The sequence below is a fragment of the Amblyraja radiata genome, chromosome 4, assembly GCF_010909765.2.
Source record: "Amblyraja radiata isolate CabotCenter1 chromosome 4, sAmbRad1.1.pri, whole genome shotgun sequence".
Taxonomy (NCBI): domain Eukaryota; kingdom Metazoa; phylum Chordata; class Chondrichthyes; order Rajiformes; family Rajidae; genus Amblyraja; species Amblyraja radiata.
Genome location: NC_045959.1, coordinates 40,351,228 through 40,373,774, shown reverse-complemented (window position 1 = coordinate 40,373,774; position 22,547 = coordinate 40,351,228). Strand labels below are relative to the sequence as shown.

The 22,547-nt window shown below is 40.5% G+C and overlaps 1 protein-coding gene across 4 annotated transcripts in view; it reads right to left on the bottom strand.

Annotated features, from left to right (window-relative positions):
- Positions 1–22,547, bottom strand: part of LOC116972002 (centrosomal protein of 55 kDa-like) — a 45,993-nt gene that overhangs the window by 6,994 nt on the left and 16,452 nt on the right. Inside the window, exons 3-8 of one of the 4 annotated variants that reach the window (XM_033019231.1) lie at positions 21,447–21,542; positions 21,183–21,261; positions 19,699–19,813; positions 10,748–10,932; positions 6,565–6,719; positions 5,748–5,910 (exon numbers count right to left, since the gene is read on the bottom strand). In XM_033019231.1, coding sequence (XP_032875122.1) covers positions 5,748–5,910; positions 6,565–6,719; positions 10,748–10,932; positions 19,699–19,813; positions 21,183–21,261; positions 21,447–21,542 — 793 coding nt within the window. Of the gene's footprint in view, positions 1–5,747; positions 5,911–6,564; positions 6,720–10,747; positions 10,933–19,698; positions 19,814–21,182; positions 21,269–21,446; positions 21,543–22,547 lie in introns of all 4 variants that reach the window. The other 3 variants (XM_033019232.1, XM_033019233.1, XM_033019234.1) reach the window with 3 other exon arrangements.

Below are 22,547 nucleotides of genomic sequence, written 5' to 3'. Positions count from 1 at the left end.
GTAAAAATTGGAAAGAGCCATGGTTTTCAAGGGAAATTGGACACTTGGTTCGGAAAAAGAGAGAGATCCACAATAATTATAGGCAGCATGGAGTAAATGAGGTGCTTGAGTATAAAGAATGTAAAAAGAATCTTAAGAAAGAAATTAGAAAAGCTAAAAGAAGATATGAGGTTGCTTTGGCAAGTAAGGTGAAAGTAAATCCAAAGGGTTTCTACATCTATATTAATAGCAAAAGGATAACGAGGGATAAAATTGGTCCATTAGAGAGTCAGAGTGGACAGCTATCTGCAGAGCCAAAAGAGATGGGGGAGATATTGAACAATTTCTTTTCTTCGGTATTCACCAAGGAGAAGGATATTGAATTATGTGAGGTAAGGGAAACAAGTAGAGTAGCTATGGAAACTATGAGATTCAAAGAAGAGGAAGTACTGACATTTTTGAGAAATATAAAAGTGGATAAGTCTCCAGGTCCGGACAGGATATTCCCTAGGACATTGAGGGAAGTTAGTGTAGAAATAGCAGGGGCTATGACAGAAATATTTCAAATGTCATTAGAAACGGGAATAGTGCCGGAGGATTGGCGTACTGCGCATGTTGTTCCATTGTTTAAAAAGGGGTCTAAGAGTAAACCTAGCAATTATAGACCTGTTAGTTTGACGTCAGTGGTGGGCAAATTAATGGAAAGGATACTTAGAGATAATATATATATAAGCATCTGGATAAACAGGGTCTGATTATGAACAGTCAACATGGATTTGTGCCTGGAAGGTCATGTTTGACTAATCTTCTTGAAATTTTTGAAGAGGTTACTCGGGAAATTGATGAGGGTAAAGCAGTGGATGTTGTATATATGGACTTCAGTAAGGCCTTTGACAAGGTTCCTCACGGAAGGTTGGTTAAGAAGGTTCAATTGTTGGGTATTAATGGTGGAGTAGCAAGATGGATTCAACAGTGGTTGAATGGGAGATGCCAGAGAGTAATGGTGGATGGTTGTTTGTCAGGTTGGAGGCCAGTGACTAGTGGGGTGCCACAGGGATCTGTGTTGGGTCCACTGTTGTTTGTCATGTACATCAATGATCTGGATGATGGTGTGGTAAATTGGATTAGTAAGTATGCAGATGATACTAAGATAGGTGGGGTTGTGGATAATGAAGTAGATTTTCAAAGTCTACAGAGAGATTTATGCCAGTTGGAAGAGTGGGCTGAAAGATGGCAGATGGAGTTTAATGCTGATAAGTGTGAGGTGCTACATCTTGGCAGGACAAATCAAAATAGGACGTACATGGTAAATGGTAGGGAATTGAAGAATGCAGGTGAACAGAGGGATCTGGGAATAACTGTGCACAGTTCCCTGAAAGTGGAATCTCATGTAGATAGGGTGGTAAAGAAAGCTTTTGGTGTGCTGGCCTTTATAAATCAGAGCATTGAGTATAAAAGTTGGGATGTAATGTTAAAATTGTACAGGGCATTGATGAGGCCAATTCTGGAGTATGGTGTACAATTTTGGTCGCCTAATTATAGGAAGGATGTCAACAAAATAGAGAGAGTACAGAGGAGATTTACTAGAATGTTGCCTGGGTTTCAGCAACTAAGTTACAGAGAAAGGTTGAACAAGTTAGGGCTTTATTCTTTGGAGCGCAGAAGGTTAAGGGGGGACTTGATAGAGGTCTTTAAAATGATGAGAGGGATAGACAGAGTTGACGTGGATAAGCTTTTCCCACTGAGAGTAGGGAAGATTCAAACAAGGGGACATGACTTGAGAATTAAGGGACAGAAGTTTAGGGGTAACATGAGGGGGAACTTCTTTACTCAGAGTGTGGTGGCTGTGTGGAATCAGCTTCCAGTGAAGGTGGTGGAGGCAGGTTTGTTTTTATCATTTAAAAATAAATTGGATAGTTATATGGACGGGAAAGGAATGGAGGGTTATGGTCTGAGCGCAGGTATTATTATTATTATTATTAAAGCTTTATTACAGACACAGGTCCATATAACACATCAAACGGAGAAAAAAAAAAAAGAAGAAACAAAAATACATTAAATAAATTGCATATTAGCCTATAAAATATACAAGCTATTACACCAATGCAGTCTTAGCCTAGAAGTGAATCTATAGCAGCTTTTCAGAGGGCTGACTAGGGCTTCAATGATATGGTTCTCTGACTTGTCCAGTCGACACATAAAACTAAACATCAGCTGTCTTAAGAGTGCCTCACAGGTTGGCACTCTAGTGGACACGAACAATTGACTGGCACTATGCCACCTAGGGACACAAAGCAGCATCCTCATTGCATCATTGTATGCTACCTTGAGTCTTTGCATACTCTTTTTCTTATACTTCGACCACAATTGGGCTGTATACAACGGTGTGACGTAGGTTCTGAACAGGGAACACTTCACAGAGTCAGAACACATATAAAACTTCCTTATAAGCATGTTCGCTTGAAGATAAGTTTTACAGCGCTGTCGGTAAAGGTCTTTGTCATCCGTCCAGTCATCGGATATGACATGACCTAAGTATTTAATTTCCTCACCCACAGCAAGAGGACCGTCTGACAAATAAAAGGTCGGAAAAGTTGATTCCTTGTCCTCAGCGCTCCTAACTACCATTATGCGGCTTTTCTTAGCGTTGTACTTAATGTCATAATCAAGGCCATACTGAGAGCACACCTTCAGCATCTGCTGCATCCCAGCACTATATGGACAGAGCAGGACCAGGTCATCTGCATACATAAGATGGTTAACAATAGTGTTGCCCACAAGACAGCCAGTTTTTAACCTATTTATCTGATTTGACAGTTCGTCCATATAAACATTAAATAAAATAGGAGACAAAATTCCTCCTTGCCGCACTCCGTTACTAACACAGAATGGAGCAGATACAACATTGTCCCATTTAACCTGAAACGTTTGATGGGCATACCAGAATACTAAAATTCTCACTAATAATTTAGGGGCACCTCTATCTAGCAATTTTACAAACAAGTGTCCGTGATTAATTCTATCAAATGCCTTGGACGCATCAATAAAACATAGAAATACAGATGAATTCAGGCTTGTGTACCTGAACACAATCTCTTTAAGAGCATAGATACACAGGTCAGTTCCATGTTTCCTTTTGAACCCAAACTGATTGTCAGTGGTAAGGACAAACATTTCCAGCTTTGTCAACAGTATTCTCTCCAGTACTTTAGATAAGATACTGGCTAAAGCAATAGGTCGGTAATTATCCATACTGTTGAGCTTACCAGCCTTATCTTTAAGCACAGGCACTAACATTACAGACATAATATCATTTGGCAGGACACCATGAACCAGACAACCATTAAAGCACATGGAAAGCAAAGGGCAGAGCTTATAGCTGGTATATGGGACTAGGGGAGAATACGTGTTCGGCACGGACTAGAAGGGTCGAGATGGCCTGTTTCCGTGCTGTAATTGTTATATGGTTATATGGTTATAATGAGATCTTCCACCTGCAAAAACCTGACTAAAAGTAAATTATCAATTCCAAGTAAAGATAGACACAAAATGCTGGAATAACTCAGCGGGTCAGACAGCATCTCTGGAGAAAAGGAATTGGTGACGTTTCGGGTCCAGACCCTTCTTCAGACTGAGAATAAATAATGTTGGCAAGATTCTTTGCATTCTTTTACTCAACAGGAAGGAATCAAATATGCTCAGAGCCCAGAAATGTTATGAATCCTGTGCAACATATGCAACATTATTCAAGGGGGTTCCTGCAGTTAAGGGCTAGGCAGCTTCTTGAAAAAGGCAATATTTAGTACTGAAGAGGGGAAAAAAGTGTCATACTTCTGAGGATGAACAGGAAATGTTGCTGATCCATATTAAACATGGAAGAACAACCATACGCAACAATTCAGCCTATGTGAAAGTAACACAGTGAGGATGATGTCAGATAATTACCTCGGTGAGTGAATCACAAAAACAAACACCAAGTCCATGTTATACTGCTGATTTACAATTGATGCACTTGCAAGATCTGGGTCAGGAACCGGATGCATAGCCTGAGTCAGAGCCTGGATCGTGGGCAAGGTGTGTGGTCAGAGTCAGGAATACCAGGACTAAGGAATATGGGTAGGTTTATGTATAGGCTAATGCTCGTCATTACATTCATGAAGGGGTTGATCACTTATGCCATTGCAGCTTTTGTGTCATTGCCAATGGGCTTGATAGTATTGCATTTTTTCTTATTTAAGGGAAGTCCCTGCCCCTATCCCTCATAAATAACAAGGAGCTGAAACAAAGTCATTCATTGCCCTTTCAGGTAATCACATGTTTTTTTTAAATCCTAGTAATGTAGCTACCCTGCAACAATCATGACAGCCAGCAAATATCAAGTCTTTATTCTCATCCTCCTATTATCTATTCCATAACTTCTGGCAACAGGATCTGGACGCGGTAGTAGGCAATTAACAACAGAGCTGGCTGCACAGAATTACAAATAACCCGAAGCAACAGTCGGCATTTAACAACATGGAGTGGCCAAATGCAGTAATTACATTAAACATTAGTGTGGTAGTCTATACGTCTGATTTATTTGTTAAAATACATATTTTACTTGTTTAAACTTAGTGAATCATTCAATTTTTTTTCAATTTCAGTCTCAAGAGATCCACAAACTAGCTGATCTAGAAAAACAGTTGGTGATGCATATCAAAATGAACCCTTAAGTCTGCAGGCCAAATTAAGCAGAAAAGACTGCACAACTTTACCGTGATAACCAATACCCCTGCCCCATCCACTACTGTTCTTCATTCTAAGCTAAATGCTAAAAGTTTTACTGACAGTGTAAAGGATGAATTTGTACACGATGTGGGAGATCACACAACAGCTGGAGAATGCGGATACGTAAAGTATCTGAAGACGCGAGAGATTGCACTGAATGAAGAACAAATAGCAGTCTTGGCCATGCTGTCATGGGGATTTGACAAATGGCTGAAACTAGTATTTGAGAAATACTCGATTTTTATTTCCCAACATGTTACTGCTTGAGTGGCATTAATGATATTTATTCATTCATCCAACTCCAAAGTAAACAAGAGCTCCAGACCAGCTCCGAAAGTTGCAGATTATCAGTGCCGATGGATTTTGCTTTGTCCAGATGGTTTCTTGGTCTGCTGGAGTCTCAGTGCTCCAGACAGACTGAAGGTTGGGTCAAAGCCCACAGTAATAATTGCTATTAGATCTTAACTACAAGTTTTATTTTTACCTTTTTGAATGTCTGGTATGTCAAACATCTGCACCTCCACATGGCTCTAACTTTCGTAACAATACAGCAGGACAAAGCACAACGTTTTTACAGATGGAAATACAATTTCAAATGATAAGTTTGTAACCTAGCTAGAGTCAATGCTTCTTAGACATTTTTAACTGGCACAATTAGCTTTTAAATTTAACCCATGATCTGTAGCAATATCCTTCAACTCAGTTGATAATCTCATATATTTAATCTGATGTCTGTGACACAAGTAGAATAAAGTTTCAGAAACACAAGAAGCTGTTCTTTCTACCATTTTAGACATCCTCTGCTCTGGCCATTTTAAGAATGTCTGTATTGACAAATAACTAATCAAATGTAACACCAGAATTATACCCAATATACCCAAAATTGTATTTCCATCTGTAAAAACGTTGCGCTTTGTCCTGCTGTATTGTTACAAAATTATATGACCAATACAATTATTAATTCCCTATTTAAACAAGTATTTTTCTTGAAATGTACCTACACTCTCCACATCTTGTGTTAGTTCCATCACCTGGGAGTGCAAAATAGAATTTTCTTTTATTAAGCGGCAACAGTCATCTGCCTCTTTATTTCTAAGAAATGTATCTTCCTCTGCCAACACCTCTTGGTCCCTCAGCTTTTGCTGCAGGCTGTTGATTTCATTTCTGAAAATACAGAGAGTTGGTTCATCTCAAAGTAATAAAGTGCATGTACATTTCATTATTTCTTTGAATATACATAACCTCATCTGAGCCAGTGAAGAAATGATAGTTTCTCTGCAGCAGAACTGTTGATGAACAATGTAACAAGTCTGAGTGAGGCAAGAAGGTGATAAATAAAGGACAAATTCAAATGACAGACAGTAAATATCGATGCATAAATACACAGATCCAGCAGCAATTAGTGCAATTAGGCAGGGAAATTATATTTTAAGTGGATTGGAGTACAAAAGAAAGGAAATCTTGGTGAAGCAAGAATAAAAATATCTAATGTCTTGAATTGAATGCAATGAATTGCACAGATTCACCACCCCCTGGCAAAATAATTACTCCTCATCTCCATTCTAAAGGTATGTCCTTTTATTCTGAGGATGTGCCCTCTGGTTATAGGCCCTCACATTACTGGAAACATCGTTTCCATATAATTTCCATGTGTTCCTGCGTGTCACCCAGAATAAAAATATGAATGCTGAGAAAGTCAAGGCAAAATCCTTATTATTGGTGTCAAACATTTAATACAAAGTATTTAAAAGAAACTGGATTGGCTTCACTTCAACAGCCTTTCATTAAAATATAAACACAAATCCAAAATTTCCTCACCGCAGTTCTCTAGCAATGTGGTCTTGCATGGATACGGTACTGGTGTAGAATTTCTCCTCACATTGACGAAGTGCAACTTGGGCATTAAACAACTCCAGCTTTTTTTCTCCAAGCTGAACTTCTGTAGCTTGATGCTTCTCAACATGTTGATTAAGCTTGCAAAAAAAGGTTTTAAGTAACAATATGTAACTGATACAGCAGTCAGCGCAAACCATCAAATTTATCTGTTGCTTTTCTAGTTATTGTAATCTTCTACTGCCAGAAGACAACAGTTGCCCAAAAGGTCTTGGTCAATCCTAGTTATCAATTGCACAAGACAACTTGTTTATGTGGAATTTGCATGTTATCCTTGTATCTGCCCTAGTTTTCCCTGGCTGCTTTGGTTTTTTTCCACCACATTCCAAAGACATGTGGGTTTGTAGGTAAATTGGGCATTGTAAATTGCCCCTAATGTATAGGTGACAGGTAGGATCTGCAGGAGGTTAATATGGCAATATACTGTAATAACAAGGAACTGCAGAAGCTGGTTTATACCAAGGAAATGCACAAAATGCTGGAGTATCTCAGTGGGTCAAGAAGCATCTCTTGAGAATGTGGATAGATGACGTTTCGGTTCGGGACAATTCTTCACACAGATTGCCAGTGGTGGGGGGGGGGGGGGGGGGGGGGGGGGGTAGAAAGCTGGAAAAGAGGAAGGCTAGGACAGAGCATAGCTGGCACTAGGTGCACACAGGCAAGGATTATTTTTGAAAGGCAGATAGTTGGATAAAGGCAGAGATTGAAAGTCAGTTGTAGGCCCAAAATAGATAACGAGTTGTCAATTAAGTTTGGGGATAGAAAAGTTGTGAATTGTGTAGCCATTGGAAGGGATGCAGGTGGAGAGGGATGCGGAGTGGAGAAAGCAGTACAAGGTCAGCCAGGATTCAGGGAAGGGGAATGGAGGGGAAAAAAGGGGGGTGGGAGAGGGGGACTGCTACCAATTTGTGTGTGGCCTCTCTCTGGCAATGGAGGTGGTCCAGGATAGAAAGCGCAATATGGGAATGGGAAGGGGAGTTTAAATAGTTTGCAACTGGGAGATCCAGTAGGCCTTGGCAGATCGAGTGCAAGTGTTTAGCAAAGCGATTGCCGAGTCTACGCTTGGTCTCACCAATGTACAGGAGGCCACATTGGGAACACGGGATGCAGTCCATGAGGTTAGACCAAGTACATGTAAACCTCTGTCTCATCTGGAAGAACTGCTGGGGTCCTTGGATAGAGATGTTGATAGGGTTTAGGGAGATTTAAATGGGATTAATACAGGATTAATGCAAGTGGATGCTTGATGGTCACCCCAATCTTAGTGGGGCAAAATAACCTGTTTCTGTGCAACATCACTCCATGACTTATAAGACAGTAAACTTTTTTTTACTGATATTGTTTTTCACTGTATCTTTGCACATATGACAGTTCTAAACCAATATCAATAACAATACCAAACTAGGCGTGATTGACAGACTAACGCCAACTGGAAGAGGGCAGAAACTTTTGCCTCAGACAGATAAAGCAAGTGGACATGAAGTTGAACGGTGAGACAAGAGCATCGACATTTTAAAATGGGAATAAATAAACTAATAACATTCAAAAGAAGATAAAAACCTTTGATCTACATGGATTGCATCCGTCTATTTTAAAAGAATCTTGGAATTCCAACTTATTTAATAATTTGTTAAAATAAGGTATATTGCCAGAAGGAAGGAGGATAACTGGTATTATGCATATATTTAGGGGTAACTGAACACTTCCAGGGAATTTTAGTCAATTCACCAACAGTGGTAGGAATAATAACAGAATCCTTAGTAATGGAGAGAACAGAATAATATACACAAATGAAAAGTACAGCAGTGAAGTCAACATGGATTTGTAAAGGATGATCTTGCTTACTAACTTTTATCAAATTTTCTGAAATAAAAGAGTAAACCAAGGCAATGTAATTAATCTAGATTTTCAAATAGCCTTCTGTTAGGTAAATGTATGCAGGGTTATGAGACATGTAGCAAAATATATTTTTAACTAGTTGCTAGACAAATAGGAAAAAGAGAATTATCGGTATCTATTCATAATGGAAAAATATGTAGGTAGAAAGTTTACATATTTCTGTTCTGGAATACATTGAAAACTCAGACTTTGAAATCGAAAATACAATTTCTAAATATGCAAATGTTAAAATTTAGATAACGATAGCCATACCGAGGTGACTGCAACAGGTTATGGCTGGACATCAATAAATTTGCAGAAGGACAAATATTTGGCAGGTGGGATAAATGTGGAGTAGTACATTTCGGCAAAAGGAATAGGGCACTCACTCTTTGCTTTTAAGGTGTCTAACCAGTAAGGTAGTGAAAATAATGCGATCAGAGTACAACTTCAACAATCACTAAAAGTTGGGAAAACAAATCAAGGGCTAGGATTTATTTTTGAAGGGATTGAATTAAAAAATAAGGTATCAAACCTTGGTTACTTCACACTTAGTTATGATTATAAAAGGATGCAGGGATGATTTACAAGAATTATGTCAAAAGTGCCAGAGTATAATTACCAGGAAGGAAGAATGAACTGACAGGGTCTCTTTTCTCCCTGAGAAAAGACAGCAGGCTCCTAATAGACATATTTAAAATAATTAAAGGTTTTGTTAGAATAGATAACTGAAGAATGTTGCCATGTAGGGAAGAACATAACTAGAAGCCATAATATAAGATAGTCAACTAGAAATGTAACAGGGCATTAAGCAAAAAAAAAACCCACTTCTTTATTTAAAGAATGACGAGAATGCAGAACTCATTAACATAGGGAGTGGTTCAAGCATTTAAGGGAATGTTTGGACAAGCACATGAAAGGACAGACACAAAAAGACAGACACAAAAAGCTGGAGTAACTCAGCGGGACAGGCAGCATCTTTGAAGAGAAGGAATGGATGACGTTTCGGGTCGAGACACTTCTTCAGACTCAATGGGTGAAATTTCACGTCGAGACCCTTCTTCAGACATATATGCTGACAGATTTAGATGAAAAAATCTGGAGGTGACTAAAGGAATAGAAAATATTAGAATGAACTGGTTTTCTTAAAAATCCTGACTGCTGGATATCCAATTATGTAATGTTATGCATCTAAATAGTAGCAAAACATACAAAATGTTAATTTCCCTTCTTTTGAACACAATTCTACATTGTTTGTGCATGGTATATACTTTGTTCTAATCATTATTTAACATTAACCCTTCTACTTGTGCAAACTACACTAAGTCAAGCCAACATAATTTGCATGGATATTTTTTGAATTGAAGCTTTGTAAATATGTTGTTAAAATTAACATACCATTTGAAACAATGGCAAAATAAATTCACAATAAACAGAGAGCAGGCTGTTTTCAAGAATATTGACATGGTCTCAGCTGGCCAGTAAGAGGTTTACTGTCTCCTACTTATTATTAGGCAAGTTATGTTTTTTCATCTCAATGAAGGCGATTGATGGAAGCATATTACCTCTCTGGAATGGACCTAGATGTAGATTATTTACCATGACTTTCATGGAAAGCTTTTCCACTTCTAGAAACCATTATTTCAACTTTATATAACTGGAGCTTTAGACTCCAAAGTGAGATCAGTGTTTGATTCTCATAATAGATTGGTATTGTACATGCTCAAAAGACATGCCCCCGACATAAATATGGAGTGAATAGAAATCATTATTCTTTTCATATTTTGAAATTGTGATGAGAATTAAACTCAAATAAGAAATGGAGACAATAAGGCTAAGAAATTCTACAATATTTAGTAATTGAAGCATGTTGTTTCCTTTTCCCTTCTGTACACCACAGAAATTCTGTACAGTTAGAATTCAGTGATTGTAATAACTTAGATCATAACAAAGAAATTATGTTAAAAAGTTAATGTGCAGAATTAAAATAACATATAGAACATAAAACAGCACAGCACACAAACAGGCCTTTTGATGCATGATGTCTGCAACCACAATGCTAAAGTTGGGTTCGTCAGGTGTGGCATAACACTATGTATGAGGCATTGTTTGTGTCCGTACACTAATGCAGTATCTTAAGGAAAATTTTCATAATGAGAATAAATACAGTGCATTTAAAAAATGCAAAATCTTGAGCAAAAAAGCCGTACCATAACTCCATCAAACGTACCTGTGTTTCTAGCAAATAAACTTGATGTATTTCATCATTTGCCTGGGCAGTTGTCCTTTCCAGTTCCTGCTTGATATTCACTAGTTCAGACTCTTTGTAAGTTATATCTTGGTTAGCAATTTCCTTTAGTTTCTTAATTTGAACTAATTCTTCCATCAATAATTTCTTCTCTCTTGACCTAGACTCTGTCACATTTATATTTTTAGTCTTAATGCAATAGCAATTACCATAGATCAATAAAGCTTTGATTGAGATGATGGGTAAAATGTATTAGAGGTAAAAATATTGTTAAATCCTTTCTTAAATTTGATTACTTCTAAACAAAATGAGTTTTACCTTAGAAAACAAAAACAGCATAAATGCATAATCATCTGTAGACCTATTCACTAAACTAATGACATCCTTTCACAAAATTACTTTTAGCAGACTCCTCTGTCCAAAATTGTTAAATCATTACAGCATAGAAAGAAATCAGACTAATTGAACTCTTACCAGCATTTAGTTAGTCACATTCTCCATTTTATATCCCCTGCATTACTTTTCTTCATTAAAAGTAAATTGCAAGTCATGTTTTTCTGCAAACGTTTATTCTGTTGCCACCCCTCAACTGTGCTCCTGTTGGTTCTCCACTTTCCACTGACAAAAAGTATTTATTTATTAACTTTATCCGAACACTTTATTCTGATACTCCTTTTTCCTCTTGTGACTAATATGGTGCCAGAGAGTGGTAACATTTTATATGAAGCATCTCATAAAATAGTCTTCTCTGGTCAATTTCATTATTATCTATATGTCCCAACACAAACAATCTTATTCGATCCAGCGCTATAAGTCTCCTGCCAACTGTCATTCCAACCAAACGCATCTCCAAACTCCTGGACCTGGCACTCAGCACCCCACTCTGCAAATGGATCTTTGACCACAATCAGCAATATTAGGCATCAGTATATTCTCCACATTAACTCTCAACGCCAGCAACCTGAAATGCTGCATTCGCAGCCACCAACTAGAATCGCTATCACGGTGGGCGGTCATGGTGACGCAGAGGTAGGGTTGCTGCCTTACAGCGAATGTAGCGCCTGAAACCCGGGCTTGATCCCGACTAAGGGTGCTGTCTGTATGGAGTTTGTACGTTCTCACCATGACCTACATGGTTTTTCTCCGAGATCTTCGGTTTCCTCACACACTCCAAAGACGTACAGGTTTGTAGGTTAATTGGCTTGGTAAATGTACAAATTGGTCCTAATGGGTGTAGGATAGTGTTAATGTGCGGGGATCGCTGGTCGGCATGTACCCGGTGGGCCGAAGGCTCTGTTTACATGTTAGCAGATTACCTCACTAAGGTAGGCTAGATCTTGAACAATGATGTGATGACATACTGGATGCAGCATGAAGCATGGATGCAGTCAAGAGGAAGGTGGGGATGGGGAGGTAGAAAAGGATGCATTATAGCTTGGTTTGACATCTGCTCTGCCCAAGACTGCCCACCAGATTCAAGCACAGTTCCTTCTCCACAGAATTCTCTCAAGCTAGGATGTATTCCTGATCTTGCAATCTACTTTGCTGCAGCCATTGCACTTTTTTAAATCTTCACATTCTCTGTTATTGTAACAGTATGTTCTGTACTCTTCTTTTTTGCACTACCTATTGTACTCATGTATGTTTTTATTTGTAATCGTATATGGATGTTTTATCTGGATAGCAAGCAAATTTTTCCAGTTTATATTAGTCCAAGCAACAAAAATAAACCAATGATCGCTAAATCAACACAGATTTTGGAATTACCGATCTTTATTCGACCCAACACTACTGGCACAGCTGTGAGTACAAACAACCATGGTTGCGTAGTAGTCAGGGGACTCCAGGTGCAGCTGCAGTGATGCCCGCTTTATGATTAACACTTTGTGGTGCATGTGATCATCTCAGCACAACTCTGCTCCCCTGACTTGGAAGACCGACTGTTTTATCAACTGAGGGAATTCACCTCCACCATCTCATCGGCGATCTACATCCCACTCCAAGTCAACACCAAGATGATACTGGACAAATTATAATCTGTTTGCAACTCCCTTGAGACAGCAAACCCTGATGCCCTATTGTTCATTGCCGATGATGTTAATCAAGCAAATTTCAGAAATGTACTCTCCAAATACTATCAGCATCTTTCTTGCCCCACTAGGACTGTTGGTACACCATCAAGTACACCAATCGCTACATCCTCCACCCTCATTTCAGCCAGTCTGATCTTGTGTCAGTGCTGAGCCTACAGGCTTATAGAGTCTGGAATGCGAGTCACCAACAAAAGAGTAATACAGCAGTAGTCTGACACGAATGAAGGTCTATCTCAGGACTGCCTCATGTCAGTAGACAGGAACCTGATCAAGACCTCTTCATCCAGCATGAATGAGTATACCTCAGTCATCATAGTTTTATCTAGAAATGTATTGATGATTATGCTCCAACAAGGATAATTAGGAAATCTAACCTAACCGTGAACTTTGGAAAAACAGTTGCTCTGCTGAAGTCCTGAAGGATGACCTAATGCAGTACAAGAAGACCAAGTATGATCTCAAGGCTATCACGGATGCCAAGAGAGAAATCTAGAAAAAGCTGGAGGTTCTATTCAATCGAGCAGATGTTAGGCGACTATGACAGGGCATCAATATCATCAGGGCTATAAGCTGAAATCGGAGGTGAATTCTGCCAAAGGTGCACCTTAGCCAGATGAACTCAATGCCTTTTATGCCCATTTTGTACAGGCAAGCAACTGACCACAGTCTTACACAATATCTTTAACCTCTCATTTCACCAGTCTACTGTCCCCAACTGCTTCAAGGAAATCTAAATAATTCCAGTCCCCAAGAGAAGTAACCTCTTACTTCTAATTGAAGCTACGACGACTGAGGTATACCCAGTAGCTCTAACATCCAACATAATAAACTGCTGAACTGTAATCAACACTATAATACCAAAATAATTAGAGAAACACTCCCCTATGTGCCTGGGTCCTGGACTTTCTCACCGCCAGGCCCCAGGTGGTCAAGATGGGGAGACATACCTCCAACCCCCTCACCCTGAACACAGGATTCCCCCAAGGTTGTGTCCTCAGCCCCCTACTGTACTCCCTGTACACACATGACTGTGTGGCCAGGTTCAGCTCCAAATCTATCATCAAGTTTGCTAATGACACTGTGGTGGTGGGCCTGATCTCCGATAACGATGCGGCCTACCTGGAGGAGGTGGCTGACCTGGCATTCTGGTGTCAGAACAACAGCCTCCTCTTGAATGTCACAAAAACTAAGGAGCTGCGGACTTTAGAAGGGCACAACAACCGAGGGCATACAAGCCACTGGGGATAAATGGGACTACTGTGGATAGGGTGAACAGATTCAAGATTCAAGAGAGTTTATTGTCATGTGTCCCAGATAGGACAATGAAATTCTTGCCTTGCTTCAGCACAACAGTCCTGTGTGTCCACATCACAGAGGATCTGACATGGACAACACACACTGCCGCACTGATGAGAAAGGAAAGGCAGCACCTTTACCATCTCAGGCAGCTATGGAAATTCAAAGTCTCTCTGAGAATCCTTCAATCCTTCTACTAGAAAGCATCCTGTCTGGAAACATCTCGAGCTGATTTAGCAACATCTCTGCCCAGGACAGGAAGGCTCTGCAAAAAGTAGTGTGTTCGACCGAACGCACCATGGGAACTACACTCCCCCTCCCCCTTGCAGGACCTATACACCAGAAGGTGCAAGATGCCGAGCCAGCAATATCATGAAGGACCCCTACCACCCCAGCAACGGACTGTTCCAGCTGCTACGGTCAGGCAAGCACCTCCGCTGTCACGCTGCGAAAACAGAGAGGACGAGACGGAGTTTCTTCCCACAGGCCACCAGGACTGTAAACTCTGATCTCACCAGGGAGTACTTCCTGTTTGGTCTTTAAATAAAAATGTAAATACTGGTTCTGTTCTGTTGTTTTACACAATCCCGCAGGCATTGCCACTTTTATTTCACTGTACATCTTGTATGTGTATGTGACAAATAAACTTGACTTGACTTGACTAAGCTCAATTCTAAATTGCTGGACCTTGGGCTGGGGTCTTCTATCGGCTACTAGCTTCTGGATTTTCTGACCACCAGACCCGTCAATAAGAATTTGTCATAATATTTCCTTCAGGACAGGATTCAACTTAGCCTGGTTTGGTTTAGTTTAGTTTAGAGATACTGCGCAGAAACAGGCCCTTCGGCCCACGAGTCCACACCGACCAGAGATCCCTGTACACTAGCACTATCCTGCACACACAAGGGACAATTTACATTTATACCAAGCCAATTAACCTACAAACCTGTACATCTTTGGAGTGTGGGAGGAAACCTGAGCACCAGGAGAAAACCCATGCAGTCATGGGGAGAATGTACAAACTCCATACAGACAGCACCCGTAATCAGGATCGAACCCGAGTCTCTGGCGCTGCAAGTGTTGTAAGGCAGCAGCTCTACTGCTGCGCTGTCGTGCCGACACCGCTGGTATGGCAACTGATCTGTCCTTGACCGCATGGGCCGCCGGCAGAGAATGGTGAACACAGCCTTGTCCATCACAGGCTCATCTCTTCCTTCCATCCAGTTCATCTTCATAATGTATTATAACAGGAAGGCTGGAAGCCTGGATATCTAGATTTAAGAACAGCTTTTTCTTTACTGCTATCAGGCCCCTGAGCCAATCTCCTCTTTCATACTCCCCTCGCAGAGGTGCTGCCATGTACTCACTCAACTCCATCTCATTCCATAATTGCACTTCACTCTTTTTCCCACACTACGTCACATTGCACTACAATCTTTAAACCATTCTGCAGTTTTGCATTTGACATTGTATTTCTTGCTTTATTATTACCATGCATACTGTTTACTCTATGAGCTTCATGCGAGTCAGGAATTTCATCACACCCTGGTGCATATGACAATAAACTAATCTGAATCTTCCCACCGTCCAGTGACCCAGCAATGAATCAAGGTAAAGCAGCATCCACTTTATGTACTAATTTAATGCATTGAATTCACTTCTTATGTTACAGTCTCCTTTTCACTGCAGAAACCAAATGCTGATTTGTTTGCAGAGCAGCTCTGTTCAGTTTTCAAGTGTGATCCGAAGCAACATTTACAATGAATCTATAATGTGACCATGATTAAGGTATGATACCACTGTAACCCAACTGCAGGCCTAAACACCACCTTACCAAAGGAGTTGATATGTACATTTGGATAAGAAGACTGTTGAAAGTTTGACTGACAATTAAACAGCACTCATGCACGTTAAAAAGGCCACATGAATTTTGGCAATGGATCAATGTCGTTCTAATAGTGATCAGCTGAACTCAAGGAATAGAGTTCTCACAGAGGATTTTAAATACTATTTAAGCCATTCGAACTATTCACCGTTCACTTACTAAAGGAAGCTTTAAGAAGTCGTATGAGACACGAAGAGACTTTCAGAGAAACTTTGTCATGACCTCATTAAAACTACATTATTAAAACCTCATTAAAAGTCTTGAAACTAAGAAATTTAAAGAGAGCGAGTGCAATGCTATACACCTCAAAGGAGTCACCTAAAAAACAGGAGTGTTTGATCATGGATGTCTCTCATAATCATGTCCCACCTTTGGTTATGAATGGAATGACATAGGACCAAGAAAGGTAGCAAGGATGAGAGGGTAACAGTCTCCTTCCCCACAACCCCTTCCCACTCACTCTCATCTTCCTGGTACACTCTTCTCCTCTGGACCCCCAGTACTTTGTCTAAAAAACTCAGCACTCTTTTCCATCTCTCCCTTGGTCATACAGGGGACCAGAAACATTTTATTCAGTGGAGACTCAAGAGACTACAGATGCTGAAACCTGGAGCAACAACAACCGGCTGGAGGAATTCATTGGGTGAAGCAGCATCTGTCGGGATGGAAAATATCGGTTGAGATTTCAGGTCAAAAAGCTTGCATCGAAATTAAGAATGAAGATGGAACATAGACAAAATAAACAGAGGGGAGTGATGGATCGAAGAGGGGTGCAGCAAGATGTGCTGATTGATCCATGTAAGGATCAGGGAAGTAGTTGAGTTGGAATATAGAAGCAGCTGGATGATACATATAGCAGACAAAAAAAATGATGGAGTAAGGGGGGGGGGGGGGGGGGGAAACGACAAAGGTGGAGACAGCTAGCTGGAGGTTTTGTGGAAGCAACTATACAGATGCTGTATATATTGTTGCAATGAAATTGCTTCTAATTAGCAACAGCATGTTAAATTTGGAAGTGTCTGTTCTAGTACCTCCAGGCAAGTTTAAATCTTGATAATCATCAATTAGCTCCAAACTCAAATCCTTTGACAGGCATGTATCACACAATACACAATACACAATACCAATTTATTTGTCACTTGAACCTCATAGAGGATCAAATGAAATGTTGTTTCTGCAGTCATATACACAAGAAAAAAAGACCCAAGACACAACACAATTTACACAGACATCCAACACAGCGCATCTCCTCCTCGCTGTGATGGAAGGCAAAAAAACTTATCTCTCCCCTGCACTCCCCATTCCCCTCCCGATGTCAGAGTCAAAGCCCCCGGCGGGCGATGGCAATTGTCCCGCGGTCATTAACGCCGCACCGGGTAATGCAAGGCCACGCTCCGTCCGGGTCTTGTTGTTGGAGCCTCCGGCGGGCGCTAGCAAAGTCCCGCAGCCGTTGAAGCTGCGCCGGGCGATGATGTAAGGCCCTGCTCCAGGTACTCCTCGACCCCGCGACTCGGGCGGGTGAAGTCGCCGTTGCGGAAGCCCCAAAAAGCGGTCTCCCAGCAGGGACCCACGGGCTCCTGGTGTTCCTATCTGCCAGACCTGCGATAAGCCTCCGAATCTCCGGGGTCGGGTCGCAGCAGCGCGCCACCACCGCTCCACCCGCTCCGAACTCGGCCAGCTCTACGATGGTGAATAGGTCCGCAGCTCCGCGACTGGAGCCCTAGGTCGTTCCTGCCGGAGGCCGCTCCACGTTGCAGCCCCAATGACAACGGAGCCCCGACAGGGAAAAGGTCGGGTTCTCCGTGCAGGGGAAAGATTTTAAAAGTTTCCCCCCCACCCCCCGCCCCCACCCCCCACACATACCCCATCAAATAAAAACGACATTAAAACGGGACAAAAAATAACAAAAAGACAGACGGACTGCAGAGGCCGCTGCGACGTGAGTCGCGCCGCCCATCGGAGCAGTATCATTAGCATAGCAACCACTCAGAACCAGTCTGTTGGGCAGACCAGGGTCGAATTATACTGCCACTCAACGCTGAGATATAGGGGTCGGAGTGCATGTTGACTGGCACAGTGATTGTGGGTCAAAGCTGGAGAATGGCAGGTGCCCCTCCATTCTGTTGAGAAAACTTTTTCCTGCAGTCTCTCTCGGCACCTTTATTGGATGTGATAGAAGCTGCTATCTCTTTTCTTTAGAAAGAGGTTTACTTGCACCTCCTCCAACCACATCTACTGTATCCGTTGTTCAAGATGTGTACTCTTATACATCGGCGAGACCAACTGCAGACTGGGTGATCGTTTCGCAAAACACCTTCGCTCAACCCGCCTGAACCAACCTGATCTCCCGGTTGCTGGACACTTTAATTCTCCTTCCCATTCCTACACAGGCCTTTCTGTCCTCGGTCTCCTCCATTGTCAGAGTGAGGCTAAATACAAATTGGAGGAACAGGATCTCATATTTCGCTTGGGTACCTTGCAGTATGAATATTGATTTATCTTACTTCAGGTAGCCCCGGCATTCCCTCTCTACCCCTCCCCCACCCAAGTCGCACTAGCTTCTCAATTTCACCTTACAAACAGCTTACAATGGCCTGTATCCTTTATCATCATTACTTTTTGGAAATATCTTTCATTCATTGTTCTTTATCTCTCCACATCACCGTCTATACCTCTCGTTTCCCTTATCCCTAACCAGTCTGAAGAAGAGTCTCGACCCAAAACGTCACCCATTCCTTCTCTCCAGAGATGCTGCCTGTCCCGCTGAGTTGCTCCAGCTTTTTGTGTCTATCTCTTTTCTTTGTTTGGATGTACAACTCTGCCCCACCTAGAGGCTCCTTAGGGTAATCAGATCAATTATATTTTTTGAGTTTATTTACAACATAGCATTATCTATTCTCAAACTCAGTATCAGATGAAGCAGTTGAGATGACTAGCATTGTGCTTTAAGGAAAAAGCTTGATAAACTCATAAAGAAAGGAATAAAATGATACCTTCATATAGTTCAAGGAGGAATAGGGTTAGGATATTCATATGGGTAGAAATACTTGCTAGTCCAAATATCCAGTTGTCAATACAATTACTCCAGCCCTATAATTTAAATCGTGTCATGAAATTAGAATGAGAATGAGGTGACAGACTCAAACTGATCAAAGGGGTAAATTTATACTGATATCTGGAAGTATTTTTTTAAATACACAAAATTATGAATATTTAGAACTAAATTCTGAACAGGGATTTTCACCACCACTCTAACTTATTTAAGAAACATAAGGCATATGGCAGTTTGCAATGTGTAGGAAGGAACTGCAGATGCTGGTTTAAACCAAAGATAGACACAAAAAGCTGGAGTAACTCAGTGGGTCAGACAGCATCTCTGGAGAAAAGGGTCTCGACCCGATATGTCACCTATTTCTTTTCTCCAGAGATGCTGTCTGACCCGCTGAGTTACCCCAGCTTTTTGTGTTTGTCTATTGGCAGTTTGCCTTGACGGATAAACTGAAATAGACCAAACAGCCATTCGCATCACCACTCAAATTATGGCCTGGTAGGCGAATCTCACATTTATTACGCTATACCGTGAGAAATACGTACTCTATTTATATCACATTTAAGTACGTATTTAAAGTATATTAAAAATATGATTATCCAACTGCCACCTTGTGCTGAACAAAGATTTCTGTAGAAAAGTTCCTTCTCAGACTTTGATGTTGCAATTCGGGTGTCTCTCTTTCTAATTTCTAGCTGGATGAGTTCAATTTCAGCTTGCAGCTCCTATAAAAGTTACAAATAATTCACAAAGATCCTTAGAACTTAAGTACATTTTCAGAATTAAAGAAAATGAATAGATTGTAAACATGTCTATGTTTTAATCTCTTTCGATTTATTTTATTCTTTCTTCATTTCAGTTCTCTTAATAATCCTGAGCTATTTGTATAGAATTACTCAATGGGTACATAGTAAGTTGTAATAGGTATCTTTCAAAAAGTTTAAATAAATTTACTTTGGAGGAGCTTGGGGGTTGGGGTGGAGGGTGGGGCAGTTGCTGGACTGCTTCCAGGCAAAATTGTAAGAGTTTGCAAAGGAAGCAGAATGGTGCATCTGCCAGAGCTGCTAACTCTCCAGATATCTGGGTGCAATCCCAACATCGGGTGCTGTCTTGCTGGAGTTAGTATGTTCTCCATGTGACTGCATGGGCGTGTACATTCTCCATATGAGTGCACACCCTCCAATTTCTTACCACATCCCAAAACTGTGGGTTGACAGGTTAATTGGACACTGTATGTTAACTCTAGTGGTGGAATCTGGGAGGAGTTTATAAGAATGTTGGGAGAATTTAAAAATATGTTCAACATAGGATCAGTAAAAATGAGTGGTTGAGGATCAGCAGGAACTCAGTGGGCTGAAGGGTCAATTTCCATGCTTAGTTTCGATTAGTTTAGAGATACAGCGGTGAAACAGGCCCTTTTGCCCACAGTGTCTATGCTGACCAGCCATCCCTGCACACTAATACTATCCTATATACACTAGGGACAATTTAAAATTTTACCAGGCCAAACAGCCTACAAACCTGTACATCTTTGGAGTGTGGGAGGAAACTGGAGCTCCCGAAGAAAACCCACGTAGGTCACGGGGAGAATATGCAAACTCTGTACAGACAGCACCCGTAGTCAGGGCCAAACCCGGGTCTCTGGCGCGGTAACGTGGCAACTCTACTTAAATTTATTTAAGGATATATTTAAGATTAGAAAAAAACATATTACATTTATCTCTGAAAGGAAGTAACAGAGCCACCTAGAACCGAAATATTAAACATTAAATACCTCGGAAACCATAAACACAGAATGGATTAACGCGAGTCAGCAGGAGAAAATAAGGTACAAATTCAAACTATCTGAAGGCAAATTGATTACTCAGCTATATGGAACAAACAATCAGTCATGGAGAGCTGCTGGAATGTAAGCAATACAAGTTCACCATCTTCAAGTAAAAAGGGAAGAGCATTAGAAAAGGCTGTTATAGAATAGAGAATTAAAAAGTCAATATAACTAGGTCCACAGGACACTAAATATATCCAAATGTTTTCATATTATTATATAATGTAAATTCACATAAAAATCTGTTTGTACATAATTACAAATACCTTCATTTCCTTCAACATTTTCTCGGCCTCCTGTGCAATTTGTGGTGGGATGCTTGCAGCTTTCTTAGCCTGTTGCCGTGTTAATACTTGTAGTCAAGGAACAAATTTTAAATTTTGTAAACATTATTGACAGAACATTAGAGTTTACTAATTGCAATGGTTATTAGCATTAGATAAAAAAACATAATTTACAATTAGTTTTGTTATTACATTACATACAAGATATGGATATATATATTTTTTTGAAAAAATACGAAAGGATATAGGAAACTAGTTTCTAATTCCAACAGACAAATTTGCTGCCGAAGATTCTTTATGTATTCAGTTTCAATTGAAGCCAGTGGGTCTGCTGACCATTTTCTAAAACAGAAATGCAGTAGCGCTAGCATTACTTAGCATTTTTCGAATCATTTACCTTCTTGAACTGTTGTAGAATATAGAATATAGACAAGTACAGGACAGGAACAGACCCTTTAGCCCTAAATGCGTGTCAAACATGATAAAACGCTAAATTAATCTCATCTACCTGAACAAGATCCAAGCCCTCCATTCCCTGCCCATCCATGTGCATATCTAAAAGCTGCTTAAACGCTGCTATTGTATCTACCTCCACCACTACTCTTGGCTGCCCATTTCAAGCACTCACTACCCTTCTGTGTAAAAAACGTGCACCGCACATCTCCTTTAAACTTTGCCCCTTTCACCTTAAATCTGTGCCCCCTAGTCTTCGACACTACCATCATGGGAAAAAGGTTCTGACTGTCTATCCTATTGATGCCTCTCATCATTTAATATACTTCTATATAAGAAATGTTATATATTGTATTGTCACCACTTAGTGTCTGCCACGCCAGAAAAAATAATCCAAGGTTGAATTATATGTCCAAATTCTTCTTATAGCTAATATCCTCCAATTCAGGCATTTAAAAACTCTTCTGTACCTTCTCCAAAGCCTCAACATCCTTCCTGTAATGGGGCAACCAGAGCTGTACATAATACTCCAAATGTCCCATAACATTGCATCATGACTTCTTGACTCTTATACTTAATGCCCTGACCCATGAAGTCAAGCATACCTTATGACTTCTTTACTATTCTGAATATGTGTTGCCATTTTCAGAACTATGGACTTGGACCCCAAGATCCCTTTGTGCATCAATGCTGTTAAGGCCCTTGCCATTACTTGTATACTTTACCCTTATATTCGACCTCACAAACTGCAGCACATCACACACTTGCTTGGATTAAATTCCATCTGTCATTTCTCCACCCATACCTGTAACTGATCCCAATCCAATTTCATTATTTGATAGCTTTCCCATCAACATTTAAATCAAAGTTGTTTATAAATATCACATACCACAG